The sequence below is a fragment of the Aythya fuligula genome, chromosome 10 (genome assembly GCF_009819795.1).
Source record: "Aythya fuligula isolate bAytFul2 chromosome 10, bAytFul2.pri, whole genome shotgun sequence".
In the NCBI taxonomy this organism is placed as follows: Eukaryota; Metazoa; Chordata; class Aves; order Anseriformes; family Anatidae; genus Aythya; species Aythya fuligula.
Window position 1 is genome coordinate 2,781,338 of NC_045568.1, and position 20,712 is coordinate 2,802,049.

A 20,712-nucleotide genomic window follows, 5' to 3' on the forward strand; every position below is an offset into this window, starting at 1 on the left:
GCTAGCTTCTATAAGCAAAATTCTGAATAAGCAGATATGCAAGAAATTTAGCATGAGAGGATAAAGGGCTGGTTTTATCACTGCGTGCCATTTACCCCTACTACAGTCAAATGCTTCAGATTACAGGAAAGGGAAATAGGGCAGCCAACTGTCACAACTAACAGAGGAATGTCAGCACTTACTGGATGTTTACTTGCAAATGTCTGCGTTGAAATTCAGTACAGAAATACTAATATAAGAGGCCTATGTCACCTTGAGTGTGGAAGTAACAATGCATGAAAGTGTCCCAGTGCAGAATAAGCCCATGGCCTGCTCACTGGCCCCAGCAGAAAGCAGGCAGGACAGGAGCTTTTCTCCTGCTGCAGTGAGGACTGGAAAGTTCTGGGGCAGCAGCTCCTCAGTGAGACACACCAGGGTGAGAACAGAGGAGGAATATTAAGGGAAATCAGGTAAAGCAAGTGTTTCCCATGGATAATACACGCATCAATTATTCCCAGGCAGATGTACCCATCGAGGTTACCCTCAATAGTTCATTCCATTGCCTACATCCACATTCATCTCATAGGACCAAGTTCGTTAACAGAGAATGAAGGCTAAAATGATATCATTCATCTCTATGTTCTTGTCCTGACATGGTTATTCATTAGGAGTTCTTCCTAATGACTGTTCAGTTCCTTCCTTCTAGGGAGCCACTCCTAATTCTCTTCTATTCAGGTTGGATAATGAGTCACTGACTTTAATATTAATCTTTATTAACCCTTCCCTTTCACAACCCACAGAGTGCAATGTGTTGTGTCTCAGGGCTGAGAAAGAAAGCTCCTCAACGCCTTTTCCTCTGTTGTGCTATTTTCTTAACGTGCAGAGAATGCACTGTCTCCTGCAGGCTTTCTGCTGCTGGTTGTTGAAAAAACACCTTGTTTGTCTTCACGCCTCCACTTAGTTGCTTTTTAGATCTTAGTCTACCTGTATTCCAGTGTAATTTTGTTTTCCATAAATTACACTTCTTTTCCTTTGCCTTCTTGTCTGGCCAATTTTTATTTACCTAAAACCAGTTGTGTGTGTCAAATAACTTTTTCAAGCACTTTCCCCTTCTATTTTACCTCCCTTTTCTCTTTTCTATTGTGGAGGGAGGGTCGTGGCTGCCTGTGAGCCTGGTAGTGCTCAGTAACGCTTAGTCCAACTAACTATGGGAAGTGTCATAACGGTAACAGCTGCTTTTCCAGTTTCAGATGCTTTGAAACAATTTCTTTTCTTTTCTTTTATTTAAAAAAAAAAAAAAACAAAAAAACAAAAAACAGAACAAAACAACAAAAAAATAAAACTTAGGAAATATATGTGATTTGTCATTCCTAAGAATACTGGTCTTAAATATCCTGTGAAATAATTACTCAAGTATTGATTTCTTCTTCAACAGTGATTGCTCTTTTCTTAAAAATAATTTAATGGCCTGTCCCAAACAGGTGCGTGACTGAGAAGATGAGATGAAAAAAGCATCTCTTAAACGTGTGTTTTGAAGAGGGGGCGTATTATTTAATGCTTTACAAAGACTTGGTTCTGAATAGCACATCAAAAGAGTAAATCCTTTGGCTGTTTTTGATCAAATTTTGCACTTAATTTGGTTGGCGTGTTGGTTATATGCAGGCATGTCCAATCAGCTGCTTTTTTTGCACTTCATGTATGGTGGTACTTGCTGTTTTGACCAAGTTTTGCGCATTTGGCGATCTTTGTATTTCTGAAGCCCTTTCTCCTTGTTCCTCTTTCCTTGTATTATTAGCAGTGCTGGTCTACTACCATACTTTGCATGCCTATTAAAATGTTCTTGTTAAGGCTTTTTATTTAGATGTCATCGTAACGTGTGATGACTACTAAAAGAGAATCTAAGAAGTCTAAGGGAAAAGTAGTCTGAAAAAAAAATATATTACTTAGGAAACCACACTTGGATTAATCCAAAAACAGAGTTCGAGGAAGAAGCATGTTTCTGACTACTAGCAGAGCTTTTTCAGCGTTATTCCAGCAGCCTGACGCCGCACCAGACGGCCTCGGACACAGGCACCCACCGAGCAGCCCCACTCTAGCGCTGCGCGGCCTGGGAGCGGAGCAGCCCCTGCCCCGTCCCTGAGGCGCTGCTAGTCTCAGGCGTGGATATTTACTTCAGGTGCCAACGCAGCCTGACTGAAATCTCGTCAACAACACACTTATTTCCTGATCGATAAAATATTAACGTGAATATTCAGCATCGCAGCTTGGCGTTTTCTTACACAGCAGAGAGGGCTCCGACACCAAGTTAATTACTTCAGAAGCAAGCAGGCGCTTTCTGTGGCGTGGGACAGCCCCGACCGGGGACTTTCCAACACCATCTCCCCAGCTCAGCCTGAGGCAAGCTCCCTGCGGCCTGCCCCGGGCAGCACGGCGGCTTCTGTCCCCGGGGTTTGCTTCACACCCCGCTGCCGGCGGCAGCAGGCGGCCGGCAGCGAGTCCCCCCCCCCCCGGCACCGCGAGCAACAGGTGCGGGCCCGGCCGGGGCACGAAATGGCGGCGGGCGGGGAGCAGCCCGGGGAGCGCTGCGCCCCCGGAGCTCGGCCCCGCTCCGAGGGGCAGGGGGGAGGCCGGGGGAAGGGGAAGGGGCCCGGGCCCCGCCGGGCTCCCGCCGCCCGCCCCCGCCGCAGCCCCCTCCCCTTCCCCGCCAGCCGCTTCCGCCCGCGGCCCCGCGCATGCCTGGGTTATGCAACGGCGGCGGCGGGCGGGCTGCCTGCGGGGCCGCGCCGCCCCACAGCCGCGGGACGGGGCAGGGCAGCGCCGGGGGCCGTCGTGAGGCCGGCGGGCAGCGGGCGGCGGCAGCGGGGTGCCGGGGGCCGCTCCCTGCCTCCCTCTCCCCCTCTGTCCCTCCCGGCGGCGGCCGGGTGCGCGCCCCTCGCCGTGAGTGGCAGCGCTGCCCGCCGCCAAGTCCCGCCCGTTCCGCTCTCCCTGCTGCAGGCGGCGGCGGCGGCGGGTTGGCTTCCTGCGCGCTGTGCCGCTCCCCCGCCCGCCGGCAGTCGGAGCCGCAGCGGCAGCAGCCCGGATCCCCCGAGCCATGGCTCTGTGAGAGCAGCACATGGCGGCCGCAGCAGCCATGAGCCCCCCACTAATCCATACAACTCCCCGCTGAACGGCCGCCTCCAGCAGCCAGCGCTCCCGCCCGCAACCACCGCTCCCACCGCCCGCCCGCCGCCACCGCCGCGCCGCCCGGCCCGAGCACAGACCCCAACGCCGCCAACGCCGCCGCCGCCGCCGCCGGGCCTCCGCTCGCCCGCCCGCCCGCCCGCCGCCGCCGCCGCCCGGTCCTCGCCATGGGAGTGCAGGGTTTCCAGGACTACATCGAGAAGCACTGCCCCAGCGCCGTGGTGCCCGTCGAGCTGCAGAAGCTGGCGCGGGGCAGCCTCGTGGGTGGGGGCCGCCAGCGGCCCCCGCAGACCCCGCTGCGCCTCCTCATCGACGCCGACAACTGCCTGCACCGGCTCTACGGCGGCTTCTACACGGACTGGGTGAGCGGCGGGCAGTGGAACCACATGCTGGGCTACCTGGCGGCCCTGGCCAAGGCCTGCTTCAACGGGAACATCGAGCTCTTCGTCTTCTTCAACGGCGCCCTGGAGAAGGCCCGGCTGCACGAGTGGGTGAAGCGCCAGGGCAACGAGCGCCAGACGGCGCAGCAGATCGTCAGCCACGTCCAGAACAAGGGCACCCCGCCGCCCAAGGTCTGGTTCCTGCCGCCCGTCTGCATGGCGCACTGCATCCGCCTGGCCCTCATCCGCTTCCACATCAAGGTGAGCGGCCGGGCCCGGCTCCGCGCCTGCCCCGCGCCTAACGGGGCCCGGCCCGGCCCGGCCCCGGCGGGGTGGGGGCGCCGCGCTAAGATGGCAGCGGGGCCGCCCGGGGCACGGCGCTCCCCCGGCGCCGCAAAATGTCGCCGGGCCCGGGGGGGGGCGGCCCCGGCTTTCGGCGGGGCGAGCGGCGCCGCGGCCTCGCTCCCGGGGGACTCGCGCCGGGAGGCGCCGCTGCCTGACGGGGGGCGGGCGGTGGAAGCCCCGCTCCGCGCCCCCACCCCCCCCCCCCCCGGGAAGTTCGGGGCCTTCCCCGGGCGGGGCCGGGCTCCCCCCCCCCCCCCTCCCCCGGCCTGGGCCGCGGAGGCCTCCGGTGGGCGGCCGCCGAGCGCCCAAGTTGAGCGGGCGGCCGCGGCGAGGCCCCGCGCCTCCATGTTCTGTCGGGGCCGGCCTCCGCCCGCTGCTCGGCCTCAAAATGTCCCTCCTCGGCCCCGCAGGTGAGCGGCGCTGCCCCGCCAGCACCGCCGGCTGAGGGATGGCAGAGAGGATTAAAAATAAATAAATAAAAAATGAAAAAATAAAAAAGTATGAGGAGAAAAAAAAAAACACAAACAGAACGGGGTGGATGAGTTACCGCCAGGCCCGCAACAAGTCCCACGCTCCGGCTCGCCCAAGGCTCCGTCCCGCAGCCCGGTGGCTCCGGCAGCTCCGCGGGCTGTGTGGGGACGGCCACCGGGCAGCCCCCGGACCCCCGCAGCCCCCAGCCCGCTGGGGACCCCGGGTGGGTGTCCCCACGCCCTGGCGGAGCGGGGCTGGTGCTGGGCCACCGCACGCGGGGCTGGCGTGGGGCTGGAGCCACGGCCGTGCCCACCGTAGCGGTTCGTGTGCTGGCCGGGCCAGCAGCACGGCTCAGGGCTGGGAGTGCTGCTGGCAGCGAGGACGGCCCCACGTCCAGGGGTGTGCTGGTAGCTGGGCCCAAAATACTCCTGTTCTTCAAGCACAAAGTTGCAGGGACCACGCAGGGAAGGCATTAACCTTGCTCTGGTTGTGGATGCACGATAAATCTCGGTTTGTTACTGAGACGTAGAGCTCCTTAGCAAAGGAATATGTGGGCCAACGTAACTTTTTTCTTTTAATGTGGATTCTTTGCGTGGTGCAGTGTTAAAATATATAATACGTGATTCAAAGCTGGCTGTTTGATTTTGGTAGGAATTAGGTATTTGTGATGGTCCCAAAATACATTGAACTAGCTACTCTTTTAAATACATGTTTCAGACCACATTAGTTTCTCTGGAAGTACCTTACATCCTAATAACGTCGCCTCGTTTGACAACTGTGTCACCTGTAGCACTTTGTTTGCTTTCAGGCTTAGCAGCAGCATTAGCTACTTTACGATTTCTTGGTAACAGGCCTTATTCTTAATCTCTAGGAACGGTTTTAGGAACAAGAGGGCATGTCATGCTGGGTCCCTTGTATAACTCTAATATAAAAAAAGGGGGGGGGGAGGTCAGTTTTGCTGGGGGAGATTTGAGAGTGGGCATTTGTTTTAGGTTAGCTCTTGGAGCTGACAAGGGCAAGTTACCAAATAGTAGTGCTGGGGGAGTTTGTTGTTGTTAGGAGCATTCGTGCCATTGAACCAGCTCTGGGAGGGTCTGCATTTGCACTGGTTCTCCCAGCTGGCCAGCTGTCTTGGAAATGGGAAGGACGTCGTACGTTCCCATTCCATGCCTTACCCCTACAGCTGTTGAGAAACTGGGTGCTGATTGACCTGATTCATTTTAGGGTTAGGTAGTATGTGTCGTGGTTATAGGACAGGATGTACTTTAAAGGTACTGTTGAACTTGCATCGTATTCTTTTTCCTGTTTTTCTGATACAATTTTTTCTCTTTATAAATCAGCTTTACTGCATTTATCTTTCTGTCTGTAAACCTTACTCCGGTTTTATTCACATTCTCCCCTGTGCTCACTTTCTAGCAACCGTCCTGGTGGGCAGACAGCAAATGCGGTTTGAATGTGTGATGTTTATTTGCATGTATGGCTGACTTTGTATTTACGCATGCATGAGACTGTTACCAAATTCTAGTATTTTCTCTCTATTTGTTTTGAAAAGTTGGGTTTGAGAATACTGATTAACTTGAAATATGAAACTGATTTTCATATTTTGAGGAAACATTACAGTTTTGAGTAGAAGGCTTCTTTGCAGACCTATGAACTGGCTATAAATTTAATCTATTTTGGTAATTGGGGGGAGAAAAAAAGGAATGTATTTCATCTAGAACAACTATAAATCACTCGCGGATGGTTTCAGCAGGATGTAGAAATAACAGGTTCCTCCTAGTTATAATAAATATCCGATGGGTTCTTAGCTTAATTGTGACCTGATAGTTTTCTGTTTGGGGGAGGGGGAATAGTTCATAAAAGAACCCCTTTAATGCGAAGCATGCTTGCTGAAATTTAAACACCTCAGCAGAGCAGATCTTAACATCTGTCATACTTTGGTGAGACTTTGTTTTGTTCTCAGCATCTAAACGTGCACGTGCCTGTTTACTCATGCAGAATTCTCTCTTTCTGGTCCAGCATCACTGCTGCTTACACAAGATTTAGTCTTGAAAACTGTTCCAAACTGCGGGCTGTGATTCCCCGCTCCCTGCCCCGGGTTGATTTTGACTTGTGCACGCTGTCTGGGTGCAGTTGCATCTTTGGGCTCCCCTCTGGTACGACCTGTAAGCTATCCATCCCGACTCTCACTAGGTTTGAGTTTTATGTTGCAGGTTAGCTGTACCTCGGTAAATCCAGCTCTCTTCCGTGTGGCAGCTCAGTTATTTGAATAGGGATTCCAGCGTTACATAAACACTGCAGTTTCACGCTCGGAGCACGCTGTGTCAGATAGCTCTGTAAAATGGGGAGGGAAGGAAGGAGGGGGGAGGGAGGGGACTGGTGCTGTGGAGGGGGAGGAAGCAGTTTGTAGGAGAGCAGAGCTGGCCAGGAGCTGAGTTTCCTCTCGTGTTGCCTGCACATCCATGTCACACAGAGCTGTAAAAGAGTTTGTACTCTGTTTTTGCAGGGATCTGTCGTGCACGCAAAGGTGTTTGTTTTAAATTTTTGTACATAATTTAAATTTATGTACCCTTCAAAAAAAAAAAAGCTATGGGGAATGTCCTAATTTAAAACATAGAAGGATTTGGAGGTGAGGAGAGGGCTGCATTGCCCTCCCCGGGTTAGTCACTGTATAAATCTGATGTCTTCGAATTGTTCCTGGGGTATTTACAGTCTGTTCCTATTCTGTGTGCAGCAGGCACACACATTTTCCTAGGTGACAGTATAATTCATTAGAAAAATGAATAGCTCTTGTGTTTCTCACAGAGAAAATTAACTTTGGAAGGCGCCGTGGTACAGTCCATCAAGCACGTCTCAAAAGAAGTAACATTTTCTCAGAACTGTAGGGCGGTAGCACGGGGAGCAGGGAGAGGGTAGGGCGCTTTTCCCCTGGCGGCAGCGTGGCTCTGAGCGAGGGGCGGGCTGGTGGGTGCTCAGGGCACCCAAAACGGGGGCATCTCATAAAGCTATGTGGGAAGAGCAGCATTTGCCAAGCCTCAGTGGATGCCTGATTCAGCGTCAGGTCCAGAAGGTGCCTGCGAGGCATGGGTGGAAGAGGAAGGGTCACTTTAAACTTGCTGTTGGGCGAAGGGAACCTGTTGCTGAGAGGGAGGTGGATGCTGGAGCGTTTCATGGGGCCGTGGAGGTGCGGGGCTGTGTGCTCGGTAGGACGTGGCTGCGGAGGAAGCACGGAGCTGCTGCAGCGCTCACGCTGTCGTTATTCATACATACCGTGGCGTCTGAAGCTAATGGTTTTGTGCGCGGCTATTTTGGGCTCGCTTGCTGTGTGTGTTGTAGTTAAAATGGAGTACCTGGCTGGGTTACACTGAGGCAAAACTCGCGCGGGGATTTCCGAGCGTTCGCTAAGCGGGCGATGGGAAGCGCGCCGGGCAGGAGGAGCACCCAGCTGGCGCTGCTCCTGTGGGGCTGGGAGGCAAGGAGTTGGGGCATGGGGCTGAGGCACTAACCCGGGGCCTTGGGTTCGCCTGGTGGCCCATTTTGTTTTGATCGTGTCAAGAAAGGCTTGCTTTTATATCTCCGACGGTAGGGCTTGGCTCGTGTCCCCCCAGCAGAACATGTCTGTTCTAGTCATCCGACGGCCACAGCCTAAAATATGTGCTCATCTAGGCGATGGGAGCGGAGAGGTGCAGTTCGGGCTGTAAACCTGAGGCAGCTTGCAGCATCAGAGGCAGCTGTGCAGAAATGTGGGCTGTAGGGGGTCCGAAGGTGGGAAGAGGAGGCAATTAGGCTTCAGAGGGCAGGGCGGACCTTGGAAAGGTTAAGAAAGTTGCCCCAGTTTGGCTGGGGTTGCTTTGTTGCTGCTGGAATAGGGTTGTAAAACTTTAAAAGCGATGTGTGGTGGGGTTGCTTTTCAAGGGGGCACCACGGCTTGTGGACCTGCTGGAGTATCCCCAGCCTTAGGGCTGTTCCCCGTGAGTTAATGCAGACATCGGTGCAGTAATATGTTTGGAGCTTGAGTGTTTCTGTTAATAAACAGTTACTTCAGATGAGTTTAGTGATACATAACGCCACTTCAGTGAGTAGGCTTCCAGAACTGTGCATTGTGCTGCCGAGCAGTCCTTGCATCCTGTCTGAACATGCGATGTCATCGGATTCTTTAATCGCTATAAATATCCTGCAGGTGTTTCAAATACACATTGGTAGTTTCGGAAAGACCTAATGTATCATAATACATGTGATAAATCAGTGCTGCAATTTAACACTGTAGCTAATTATTCTGTCTTCCACTATAGGTTGCACAGAGCATTGAGGATCATCATCAAGAAGTAATTGCTTTCTGCAGAGAAAAAGGTTTCCATGGTTTGGTTGCATATGACTCCGATTATGCATTGTGCAACATCCCGTACTATTTCAGTGCCCATGCCCTAAAACTGAGCCGTAATGGGAAAAGTCTCACAACAAGCCAATACCTAATGCATGAAGTTGCCAAGCAACTGGACCTGAATCCAAATCGCTTTCCTATTTTTGCTGCTCTTTTAGGTAAGTGAAGTAATAAAAGAACTTGATGCTAATAGTTAGGCTTGTAATTTTAGTTTCTGTTAAATGTTTTAAAATATGCGTGTATAATTTGACAAAGCATCTAGGCAAAGCTCTCCGTTTGTTTTAGTGAATCCTGCTGGTCTTGAGGTTGGCTGGATGCTTTTTTTTTTCTTTTTTTAATGAGGTCAGACATGCCAAATTTGTAGAGACCTGTGAGTGATGCAGACTGTGGCTGTCTAGAAACAAGAATAGGAAGTAAGAATTCTGCAAAGCTCTGCCTTGCCAAAATGTTCTCAGTGGTGGGGGTAGGGATTCAGGACAGCTGTGGTTCTGCTAGTTCTGGTCTTACATGGCATGTGAAGTCTGATCTTAGTAATACACTTTTCAGGCTGGGAAAGAGTATTTCTGGAGCAGACTTTGGATTGCAGGGGCATTTTTCCCCTCAGATAAATATTGGACAAATATGACTGTGTCAGCTGCACCAGAAATGTAGTATAGTCGAGTAAAACTCCACAGAAGGTGTGGATGATCAGCATCTTAACTCTAGCTTCATTTGGATAGTTCTTTAGCCCTCCTGCTTCTAATGGTAAATGGTGTTGTGTCTTTAAGGAGCATAGGTTGGAACAACATCAGTTCCACATCCCCACTGAAATGGGGCAATTTCAACACACTGTATTAGCACAGCTGTCACAAGGTCTAAGATGGAAGAGGGAGTTAATGACTAATAGACTTTATTCTCTTAAATAAATCTTACTTATTGGAGTCTTCTAGCTTTGATTTCAGTAAATAAGCACAGAGGAGCCATATTCTGGATCATGTCTTACTGAACAAAAAATTAAGAAAATTGGATTTTCTTTTCATTTTCACGCTGGCTTTGTATTTTAGTGTGGGTGCACGATTCTTTGAAAGCTGTGAATGAGAGAGGAAATGTTATGCTGCTTTAGCATACTGATATTTTAATAGTCTTTAATATTAAATGGTTTCTAGTCCAGGCAGATACCTTCCACATTATGGAAAGAACCAACGGGTCTTACAATAGAAAGCCACAAGTGTTTGACTAGCTGAAGTTGTTTTTTGTTACCGTGTGATTTTTCATATCAAGAGTGGTTACCTGCTTTCCTGGCTGTATGGAAGAATGGCAGATGATTGGCTAAGCTGCAATTTAAAACAAAAAACTCTGTGTAAATTGCGTGGCAGACTACTATTGCTAGGCTTTGTTTTGGATTCTATAAATAAGCTGTTGAATGCCAGTTCAATGAGTAAGAATTACTGTTTGAAAAGCGGTTTCACAGTTGCAGATATGCATTACAGGATTTATGTGAAGTACATGTTAATGATGTTATTTTGCCTTGTAAGAGCAGTAGAACTACATGGCCAGTTGAGCCATTGCTGGGTGATATGAAATGGGGTATGAAAAATATGCTAGTAAAGCTGTTGAAGGTTTTGAAAAGTTATGGAAGAAGTTCTTGAATATTTTCACTTCTGGTGTCTTACATGACAAAATATTTGTTTGCTTTTAGGAGAAGGAAACTGAGGTAATTTCAAATAATTACCTAAAGGTGTAGCTTTTTTTCCAAATTGGTACAGGGGTTGAAAAAAAAAACAGTTCAGCTACATGTTTAGCTCTGTGTATTCTTTTGTATTTCTTTTATGTGTGCATTCAGTATGAGTAAGCAGAATGGAGAAATCTTTATGAAAGACAAAGCTAGAACAGAAGATACTTTTGAGTTTTTACTGTGATGAGTTTTTTTTATATTAGTGAATAGTATGAAATCTAGGTATTTGATGATATGAACAGTGGTTATATAAGCTCACAACAAACAGATCCTGTTTGGTTTACTGGCAACAGTTTTGAACTTTGACATCCTAAGGACTTAAGTAACTTAGTGTTTTAATGAAACGTTGAATGCATATAGGCACATAATTCTGTGTAGCATGCAGTTTGTTGAAAGCAGGGTAGCCTATTCAGATCTACTACATTTATTTATTTATTTTATACACGAGGGCTTGAATGACTTCACTGTTTATTATGCCTTTGTTCCTGTGGCCTCTTCGGGGGTCTTTTGAACTTCCTGAGTAGAATGAAGAAAATGACAATGGGAAAGGATAACTGAGTATTTGCTGATGTAGAAGTTATATGAATCTGTTGCATTGCTCTTCAGCTCTGGGTGCAGCAGTGTAACTCCCTGTGCTAAAACCTTCTTTTGGAATAAATGAGGAGGGGCTTGTGAAAAGACACATAAGTGGTCAATTAATAAAACATTCTCAATGGCACATTCTTTGGGATTGAGTTTTATTCTGGTATACAGACTCTGTTGTTAAGTATCCAGCAAAATATTTTTCTGACTGTACCAACTAGGCAAATGTTTAAAGATTACTTTCTGAGATGGTTATGTATATTCTATAGCTTGTTGGCTTTATAGTTTTTTCCTTCTTACAGGTTTCCCTACAAAATGATTTTATAGTCCTAGCTTTATACTGTAATGAGTATCTTTGTCATAGGTAGTTAAAACGTGGCCAAGATACTGTGCCCTCCAAGAGTGTGCTCTTAAAGTTTTGTCCTAATTGCTGCTGATGTAAACTGGGAGCTGATTTAGGTTCCTTTGTAAATTTTGGTTCAAACACTTTAAGAATGATCTATAAAAATAAAATAAAGCTTCAGCAGTAGAAAAACAAACACAGTGTGAGGTATAGAGCTATAATTCAGTGAACTGTTTAGAAAGGGCAGTGGCTTCAATTAGTATCTAATTGCTTTAAAAAAAAAAAAAACCTAAGGCATATGCTATAATAAGCCATTAAAATGGAAAAAATCAATATATGTTGAGGTTGTTCAGCCAGGTCAAGAAATAGAGGTTGCTTATGTAACGTTGATCTCTTTCCCACTGTGGCAATACTTTGTAATGTGTCTAGTTATGTAGTCTTACTCTGTTTCTCAATAAAATTTTAGAACCACTTAAGGTAAGTACAGGCATCACCTGTTACCTGACTATAGAAGACACTGCTGCACTTCAACATACTGAATTCCAAAACTTGCTGTGCAGTGAGAATTGATCAAATGGTCAGACTGCCATATATGTGTGTTCAAGAGGATGGAATTAACTGACATGACAGATGGAGACCAAACAAGATTGAAGTTTCGGTAGGAGGAAGAGACGCTCCGACTATTTTAGGATAATCTGCAGGAGTTACCATTAGTTAGCGCAAAACTTTATCGTGCTCTGGCTGTAGTTGATTTTTTACAGACCTGCATTATAAAGACTGTCTAATCTTACCTTGATTAGATTAGTAAGAAGGTGGTTATATACAAACCTGTTGAATCTTTCTGATGTGAATGTCAGGTTTAGCTCCTAATGAATAAAGATTATGTCTCCCTGTTGGAGATCTCAGCTGGAGGTGAAATATTGATTGGATAAGAGTTCCCTCTCTGGGAGGCATTCACTAGTCACCAGGCAATGGACGGCTTTCTTCATTTTCACATGTTGCAGAGCATTAAGAGCAAAGACAAATATTTTATGAGCAAAGTATTAAGAAAATAAGCAACTGTTGTGATTGATTCAGCACCGTCATATTCCTTATGACTTAGGCGGGAGCTCAAGATTTTGTCCAAATTGTGAAATGCAAAAAAAAAAAAAAAAAAAAAAAAAAAAAAACAACAACATCTGACCTGTAAACATACTGATCTGAATGAGAACCTTGCATTTACTGATAATCTGCTACTTGGTAAAAAAAAAAAAAAAAAAAAAAAAAAAAAAAAAAAAATACCCTCAAGTTTCCTACCAAGGGTAGTAATACATTGTCTTGCTCTTTATAAAGCTTTTATTCACAAACACTAAACTCTGTCAGCGGATGATTAATTAGTATTCAATGAATTAAAATGTTCAAAATGTTTTCTACTAAGTTGTTGTTTTTTGTTTTTGTTTTTTTTTTTTTTTTTGTTTGTTTGTTTTTTGTTTTTTTTCCCCTGAACATAATGTGCTTTGAAAAACAAAACAATCTTTTCAGTGATTTTATTTTTGGTATGAACAGCTTGGTAAATATAGCTATCATCTTTGTTCATTGAAGCAACTAAATAAGTTCCTAATTACTTTGATGTTGCCAGCCCAGGCTCTTTCCTGACCTGGTAGGCCAGGAAGAAAAACTTCGGGAACTGGGAACCTGCTAAGTATCACCAGAGCTCCTAGCATTCCGGAGGGTTAGATAAACCTGCCTGCTGGCTTAGTGCTCAACCCACGCTGTGTAGCGGGGCTGAGTGCGGATTCCAGCGGCAGCTCTGATGTGCATCGGTAACAGCATGTGCTGGCCTGCAGGATGGGCTTTCCAGCTTGTCGGGGAGCAGCAGAGCATGTTCGTGCACTGTCACGCCTCAACTACTAAAGGCTGTTGAGGATCCCCTCATAAAACGTGTCAGAGGTAGACACCGTGTGTTGTGACTGGCTCTGTTGCTTCTCTAAGGGAAGTGTGTTTTGCTGTAAGGACAGTATTTTGATTAGGATTTTCTGGAGTGACAAAAAGGGTACCTGCAAGTTCAGTCTGTCTTTGGTAACTCTTTATTGGGAATTGAGGACTACATATTGATTTTGCTGCATGTGGAATCAGCGTGAAATGTTTTTAATGTCTACATCTTAAATAAAGTTCTGCCTTTATTCTAGGTAATCATATTCTACCTGATGAAGATTTGGCTTCTTTTCATTGGAGTTTACTTGGTCCAGAACATCCACTAGCTTCACTTAAGGTACAGAGTTTAATTGCTAGTAGTTGCATAAAATGAAATCAGTCATAGCAGTTAATCAGAGCAGTGTAATAGATTAATATTTTAAATGTATTGTGAGTATAATAAAGAGCAAGAGGAAGCTTACTCAGAATTGTGGTAGCCTGCCATAGCTCGTGCAGATTTTGGAGTCAGAGCAGCCATGCAGGGCTCTTGTTCTCAGTCACTGTCTGGTGCCCCTGCCCCTCTGTTGACTGCAGAGGATACCTGGGGTGATTAGCCTTACCAGGCTAAACTTAGCCCTTGCGATCCCCCTCTGTGCCCTTCAGCTCCATGAGCCATCCACCCAATAGCTTCTGCGTGTGTTTTACTTAGAGAATGTAGCTTTTTACACTCACTTTCTTTTTTTAGGATTATTTTTTGTTCAGTCACGTTCTTCAACTGTCAAAAATAATTAGCAGGCTGTCTTCCTACCAAATTCTTTTATTTTCTATTGGTCTGAGTTTGTGTGAATTTGTCAGTTATCTGCACTTCTTGAATTACAGTGTAAATATACCAAAGTTGGCTGCACAAGAAAGTCAATGTGGTCTTCAGTAGATTTTTTTTTTTTTTTTTTTTGAGGCAAGTGGCTTGTGTCTGATGCTCTTAGTTTACAGTATGTCTGTTCTGCTGCTTAATCACACTTGCTTTGTGCATTTGCCAAACAGCTATAAAAGGGAAACTGGACACACTAGAGAATGGAATAATAGTGACCTTTCTTTCTCTCTGCCACAATAGACATATCCTTTTCCTTTTTTTCCTAAGGTGTTCCATATAGCTAATCAATTTACGTTTTGTAAATTTTGTAAAAGTGTTCTGTTTTAGTATCTACAACAAAAATAGACTTTTTTCCTGCCACTCCTAAAGTTTCTTAAGCATTGGGGAAAAAAAAAATTCAACTTGCTAAAGGTAGAATTTAAGATTTTCAGCAGTGTTTTTAAGGCTTTCATGTGAATTGTCTAGCAAGCAGGTATGAGAATTTGATGTTACTCATCCACTATTTTGCTACCACTCCTGTTTTAGGAAGGTAAGTGTCAGCATGTTGTAATCACAAAACAATATAAACGTGTGTTTGCTGCTGCCTTGTAATACTTGAGATGAAGAAGTGAAAGGTTAAAGGAATGTGCCTGTATTTTTATTTTTTACTAGTAAGGTTAAAATGTGTGACTTCTCTCAAAGTGGTTGATAAAACTTTCTGATGTGCAGAATACTTTTCTGTGTTTTAGACGGAGTAGATTTGTCTTACAAAAAAAGTCAGAATATGGTTGTAGAGATCTTTTGAAACATCTTCTAAATATATACTGAATTACATGACTAGAATGAAAATCAGACATTTGTCATCTTTGCTTCTGCATTTACTTTTTCAGTGAAAGCATCAATTGGCTTTTTACCTGGCATCCTAAGGAAATTAAACTTACTTTCTTAGAGATCATTGGGCTGACTTGGGCAGTCCTCCCTTTATTTAATCTGTTGACCAATGTTAATCAGATTTGAAAGTAGTTCCCATTTGGCTGTTACAGGCTCTGTGAAAGCTGATACACTATTATCGGTGAAAAAGACCCGAATTAGTGCCCTTACTGAGGGAAAAGGCTAGCACAACACACAATTTATTTCATTTCACAGCAGCAGGCTGGCCAATTGTTAAGTACATAGCCTCAAACTAACCGCAGCATTTATGTCTCCTGGCTGATAATGGTGTCAAAAGGGAGAGAAGGAAGCTGGGCTGCAGCAGAAAGGACACAAGTCTACAGGAAACCAATCTTCATTAGTTGCCAGTCAGGGAACAACTTCATTTTTTAGCTTCAGTTTCAGCTGTGCTTATGGTTTGAAATCATAACTTGTTTCAGTAGCTCATTAGCTCAGTTTTATTTGTTTTGACATGTCAATGGTGTCATTAAAAATTGCTCTGTAGAGACTGTTAGTTGTAGATGTACAGAAAGAAATACCCCTTGTAAACTTCATGAATACTTGAAGTTGAGAGAAGTTGGTTAGCTGTAAGTTAGAGGGCAAAAAGTAGTTTCAGGGCAGTTTGAAAAAAATAACAAAATATCAGAAGCTAATGTAAAAGTTGGGAAGCAGGGCAAGGGGAGTTGTGGGCTATACTTGAAACTCTGCATTGTTGCATCTATTTAAATTTAGTGCTGATTGTTTTTGGTGCCTAGGAACACAGAAATCATTCTACACCTCATTCAATTCATTTAGGATATAGAAAACTTTTCTAATTGCATAAAGACTTCAATCTTTCATATCTAAGGCAGTAGATAGCTAACAAATTTGGTTCCTAGTGGCTTGGTTCACAGCTTCTCAGTGAAATCTATGACAGATAATGTACAATGTATTTTCTGCATTTTTTCTCAGTCTTTTATTATGGTGTAGCAAAATGGTTACTCTTCCTGTAAGAGAAGATTTGCTAGTTCACCAGTTAAGAAATGTGGCTTAGAGTAAGAAATTACCAGTCTTTGCTAGTAGAAAACCAGCATGTCTGCTCAAGGATCAAGTTGTTGAGGTGAAAAAAAAGCAGAACTGAATAAACTGTCACTCTTTAAAAGAGGGACATGAGAATGGACCATTCATCTAGGAACAGCTGAGTAGAAATTGAAAGGAAAGGAAATGGAAATCTGAAGAAAAAGTCTGTCCTTCACATCTAGAAGGAAATGAACCGAACTGTCCTGACAGCATCTTACGTGCAGGGTAAAAAGTGGTGCCTGCAGAAGGCACCAGCACCAATCATCAGCTCAGCAAAACTGTGAAATTCTGTGGACAAATCTAAATGAAATGACCACTAAGATCAGAAGTTGAAACAGGAGGTGAGATGTTAAAATTCCTGAGAGAATTTGGCTGCTAGTCCTACTATGGGAAGTACCATTATACTGCATTTTATTTGTGTGCTTCAGGATTTATTTTAAGAGGTCTACAGAAACAATTCGGTTCGCATTCTGGAAAGCCTGCTACAGGAAGGAGCTTCAAGATCAATGCCTTTTTTGCATCAGAACTGAATTAGGAGGGGACTTTCTCATCTCTAGATGAGTTGGTGTTGATTTGGGAGGACATAGCACCAAAGAAATGCAAACGCTTCATACACAAGGGAAAGGTAACCTTAGAAACAAGTCTTAACACAACCTCAGATTTTTGGAAAGAGAAAAATATGCAGGGAAACTGTGAGATTGATGCCTTCATTTGTGATGGATTATCTTCCTGTTAGTGTGGATTTGAAGGGTTGAATTTGCTGAACTCTTTGGCAAGGTCTCCATATGTCCACCATTACAATGTATCACATCTGTTTTTACCTGGCAAAATTAGCTACCTAATCTTGGCTGCTTCATCTTGGTAGAGGGACAGGAAGAGATGCTTCCAGAAGTCAGTTCAAAATGTGCAGGTCGGGCTGCTTCTGTGAATTGCTCTGGGAAGTTCTTGTCTTTCTCCACTGACCTGAGAGGGAGTCTGCCAGAGGGAGACTAATCTTAGACAGTGTGCTGCTGCTCAGGTACTACTCTTAAAATGTGCTTCAGGTAAGTGCTCTCCTGCTGGATGCTACGGGCTATCATAGGGTGATTCAGGTTGGAAAGGATTTCAGGTCATCTAGCCCAACCTCCTGCTCAAAACATGGTCAACGTGAGGTCAGAACGCATTGCTCAGGGCTTTACCTAAACTAGTCTGGAAAACCTCTGAGGCTGGCTGGTGATTGCACAACCTGTCTGGGCAGCCTTCTCCATGCCTTGACAGTCCTTGAGGTAAAGATGTTTTTCCTTGCACACGGGCTGAACCCATCTTATTTTAGTCTATGCCTTTTGTCTCTTGTTCCACGATGCACAGCAGCGAGGAGCCTGGCTCTGTGCTTTGGATAACCTTCTCACAGGCATCGAAAGGCTGCTGTTAGGTGATCTCAGAGCCTTGTCATTGCTAGGCTGAGCAAGCTCTGTTCCTTCAGCCCCTTCTCATAGAGCTACTGTTCCAACTCCTTGACAGTCCTGATGGCCTTCAGCTGAACTTGCTCAACTTTATTGACATCTGTCTTGTATTGTTTGGGCTTTGGGAGCCCAAAGCTGGATGCAGTGTTCTGGGGGTGATTTAATGAGCTCTGAGGAGCAGAAGTCATCACATCCCTCAGTCTGTTGGCTGTGCTTCTGTGGCCCTGGGCACAGCTGGCCTCCTCTGCTGTCAGGGCACCCTGCTGGATCCCGCTCAGCTTGCCGTCTACCGAGAGCCCCAGTCTTCCTTGGCACATCTCCAGCCTGTATAGCAGCCAGGTGCAAGGCTTGCTTTTGTAGTTGCTGGATTTCTTAAGGTTCCTGCTGGCTCATTCCTCCAGGTCGTCTAGGTCTTTCTGGATGGCAGCCCAGCCCTCAAGTTCATGGCAGTGTGCACAGTTGTCAGGCGGATTGTCTCGTGTGAGGTCTGCCTGTATCAGCTCTTCAGCTTGTGTTTGTGCTCTCCCCTATTCTTTTTGGCATCTTCTGGTTCCTCGATTTAGGTTTGACTTTTCTCCCAGTCCTATGCATACAAATTGTTCACAAATTATCTCCGCACTGTGTGCATTGTTCTCCGTTGCCACCCTGACATAGGAACGTAGAAAGAAATTTTCCAACCAGTATGAAGGGAGGAGGGGGGAGAGAGAATTTCTAAGTGAATAACCCGATCTTAAGGGAAAAGCTGAGCTTCTCATTTGAGAGGATTTTAAGGCATCCAGTGAACTTCTTGCCTCTTTGGAAAGGTTGTTGTTAGATCAGATACACTACAAGCCTGTAAGATTAAATGTATTTAACCTTCAAAGGCAGAGATAAGAGGCAAACTGTTTGGGTGGGAGCTCTACCAGAAATTACTAGACAAAAATAACAAAACCCAGATAACTTGTAATGGTCCTTGTATCTTCAGCCTTTTCTCTCACCAATAAAAAAAAATGTTCCCTATGTGTCACCTCCCTATAATTGAACATTTGCCGTTTCTTTTTTAATGTTTTGAAAATAAAATGAAATTGATTATCTGTTTCTAGCAGGCACAACAGTAAATGCTGGTACTTGTGTTGATTAGCTTTTAAAGGCTTCTCTTCCTGGCGGTGGTGGGTAACCGTAGTTGTCCCAGAATGGGGGAGTTTTTTCCAAGTGTAGCTTAGGTTCTTCTTACAGTATCCTGCTAATCTGGTAGAGTTGCACATATGTGAGCCTATTCTCTTTTGATAAAGCATTTTTGCAAGTTTATTTCATCAAAACCAAGGCTTTTTTTTTTTTTTTTTAATCTCTTAGCTTCAAGGCTTGTAATGTTGCTCTCTGCCTCTTGTTTTGACAAATACCTTCGTAAAATTAATTTCCTTTCCCCACTTAATCTTGCCAAAGTGCATTAATAGGTCACTTGTGATTCTTGTCAGTGGTCCTTCATGAAATTAAAGTCGTCCTTTTACAACTAGGAAAATGCAGTTGTCAGATGTCATGTGTTTTCTAACATGATTCCCTCAAAGAGTGTGATCTACCTCCATGTTTGACTTGTCAAAATTTGTTTTTCAAAATATTCTCAGAAATTCTTCTGAAGAGGTTAAGGTAAAACTGGCTTCTAGGAAGGAAACAAAAAAAAATCAAGATATGATTCTAATTTTGTTCTGAAATGCTTTGAGTGCAGCTAACAGCACATTTGAATCATTAACAGTTTTTCTGTAAATTTTACTGTTAAGTCTTAATGTTTTTCCCTTATCTAACACTGAAGACTTCCTATGTATCTTAATGCACACAGCATTAGAAACATTTATGATTCAGTGCAAAATGTACAATTTTAGACTTCTAGAACATTCCGAAATGAATAGAAATTTTTTCCTCTTCAGTAGCAGGAGAGTATATCTTATTTCTCCTCTTTTTTGTTTTTGGCTTCTGTATAGGTCATGACATTTTTATTTTTGAGGGTGTTCTCACATATGGACTAGATGTCTTCTGAAACAGAATAAAAGAGAATAAAATCCAGATGTCTGAAGTGTCTCTAAATCTGCAATACGTACTTTAAGATGGTCTCACTTCAGAAGTTAGCAATATGCGCCAGTGAGGTCTTCAGGCTGTTGGTTTAAAAGGAGCTAAATTGGTGGTGATATGCATAGTAAGCCCGTAACATGTCTCGCTTGAGCTTTGTGCTTCCAGGGTCTGAGCTGAATATTAGTGCTAGAGTGTCATGATATCATCTCTTGATGGTAACTTCTTAACGTTTATTAAATATTACTATCTTGGAAATTACATAAGCCTGATGATATGCTGCTCGTGCTTTTCATCCACTGAATTTTCAAGCAGACATTGCAGAAACGCTTAGGCAGTAAGGCAGGGTTTCTCCAAGGTGCTCTGCAGAGAGCACATCGAACATGACACAGCCATGTTATGATTCAGCTGCTTTAGAGATGTGTAATAATTACACTCACAAATAAAATGGTTGGTGTTCGTAAGACGACTTAGATTACCAGTGAGGAGAAAAGCTGTCTTCTGCTAGCAGATTGGAGCAAAATTCATCAATATTTGTGAGTGCAAGCTTACATATGAATGTGATCTATATTTAGGATTGTTCTGTACATTCGGATTGCACGCTACGGAAAATTTAAATTTACTGTCTGAAATAAAAAATAATCGCTGTGCCACTTACTACACTAAACTAAACTCTTCTTTATTCAGTCTCATAAAATGAGAAGCTCATTTCCGGTAGAGAATGGCCAGATGCAGAATGAATATCCTGACACTTCCGAAAAGTAGATACGGGGAGAAGGAAATTAATAAAAATGTGAATCTGGGCAAAATTTCCATGGTCTAAATATTAAGAAGGCTGTCTAAGAAATTGCACAGTAAGTGGATCAAATACAGGCAGCGGAGAGAAAGTGATGTGGTGGACTGCATATAAAAAAAAAAGGGCTTGTCGTGCAGACTCTAAATTGCAAATATAAATCTAATTAAGTGTTAATAAGAGTATTGCATAAATGTTTCTGACGAGGCTGGATTGCAGTATTTTTTTAATACAGTATGGTAACTCTGTGTGGAACACAAACAAGGATTTTTCACCTTTTCTCATATCTAAAGTCTAGAACTCTTAAACAGTAATTACAACTTCTCAAAT

At 44.8% G+C, this 20,712-nt stretch overlaps 1 protein-coding gene across 2 annotated transcripts in view; it reads left to right on the forward strand.

Annotated features, from left to right (window-relative positions):
- The first annotated feature begins 3,319 nt into the window (after positions 1-3,319).
- The window catches only part of FAM120A (family with sequence similarity 120A), a 53,126-nt gene continuing 35,733 nt past the window's right edge, over positions 3,320-20,712 (forward strand). For both annotated transcript variants that reach the window (XM_032194414.1, XM_032194415.1), the window contains exons 1-3: positions 3,320-3,800; positions 8,648-8,894; positions 13,544-13,626. In XM_032194414.1, coding sequence (XP_032050305.1) covers positions 3,327-3,800; positions 8,648-8,894; positions 13,544-13,626 — 804 coding nt within the window. In that variant the 5' untranslated portion in view covers positions 3,320-3,326. The remainder of the gene's footprint in view (positions 3,801-8,647; positions 8,895-13,543; positions 13,627-20,712) is intronic.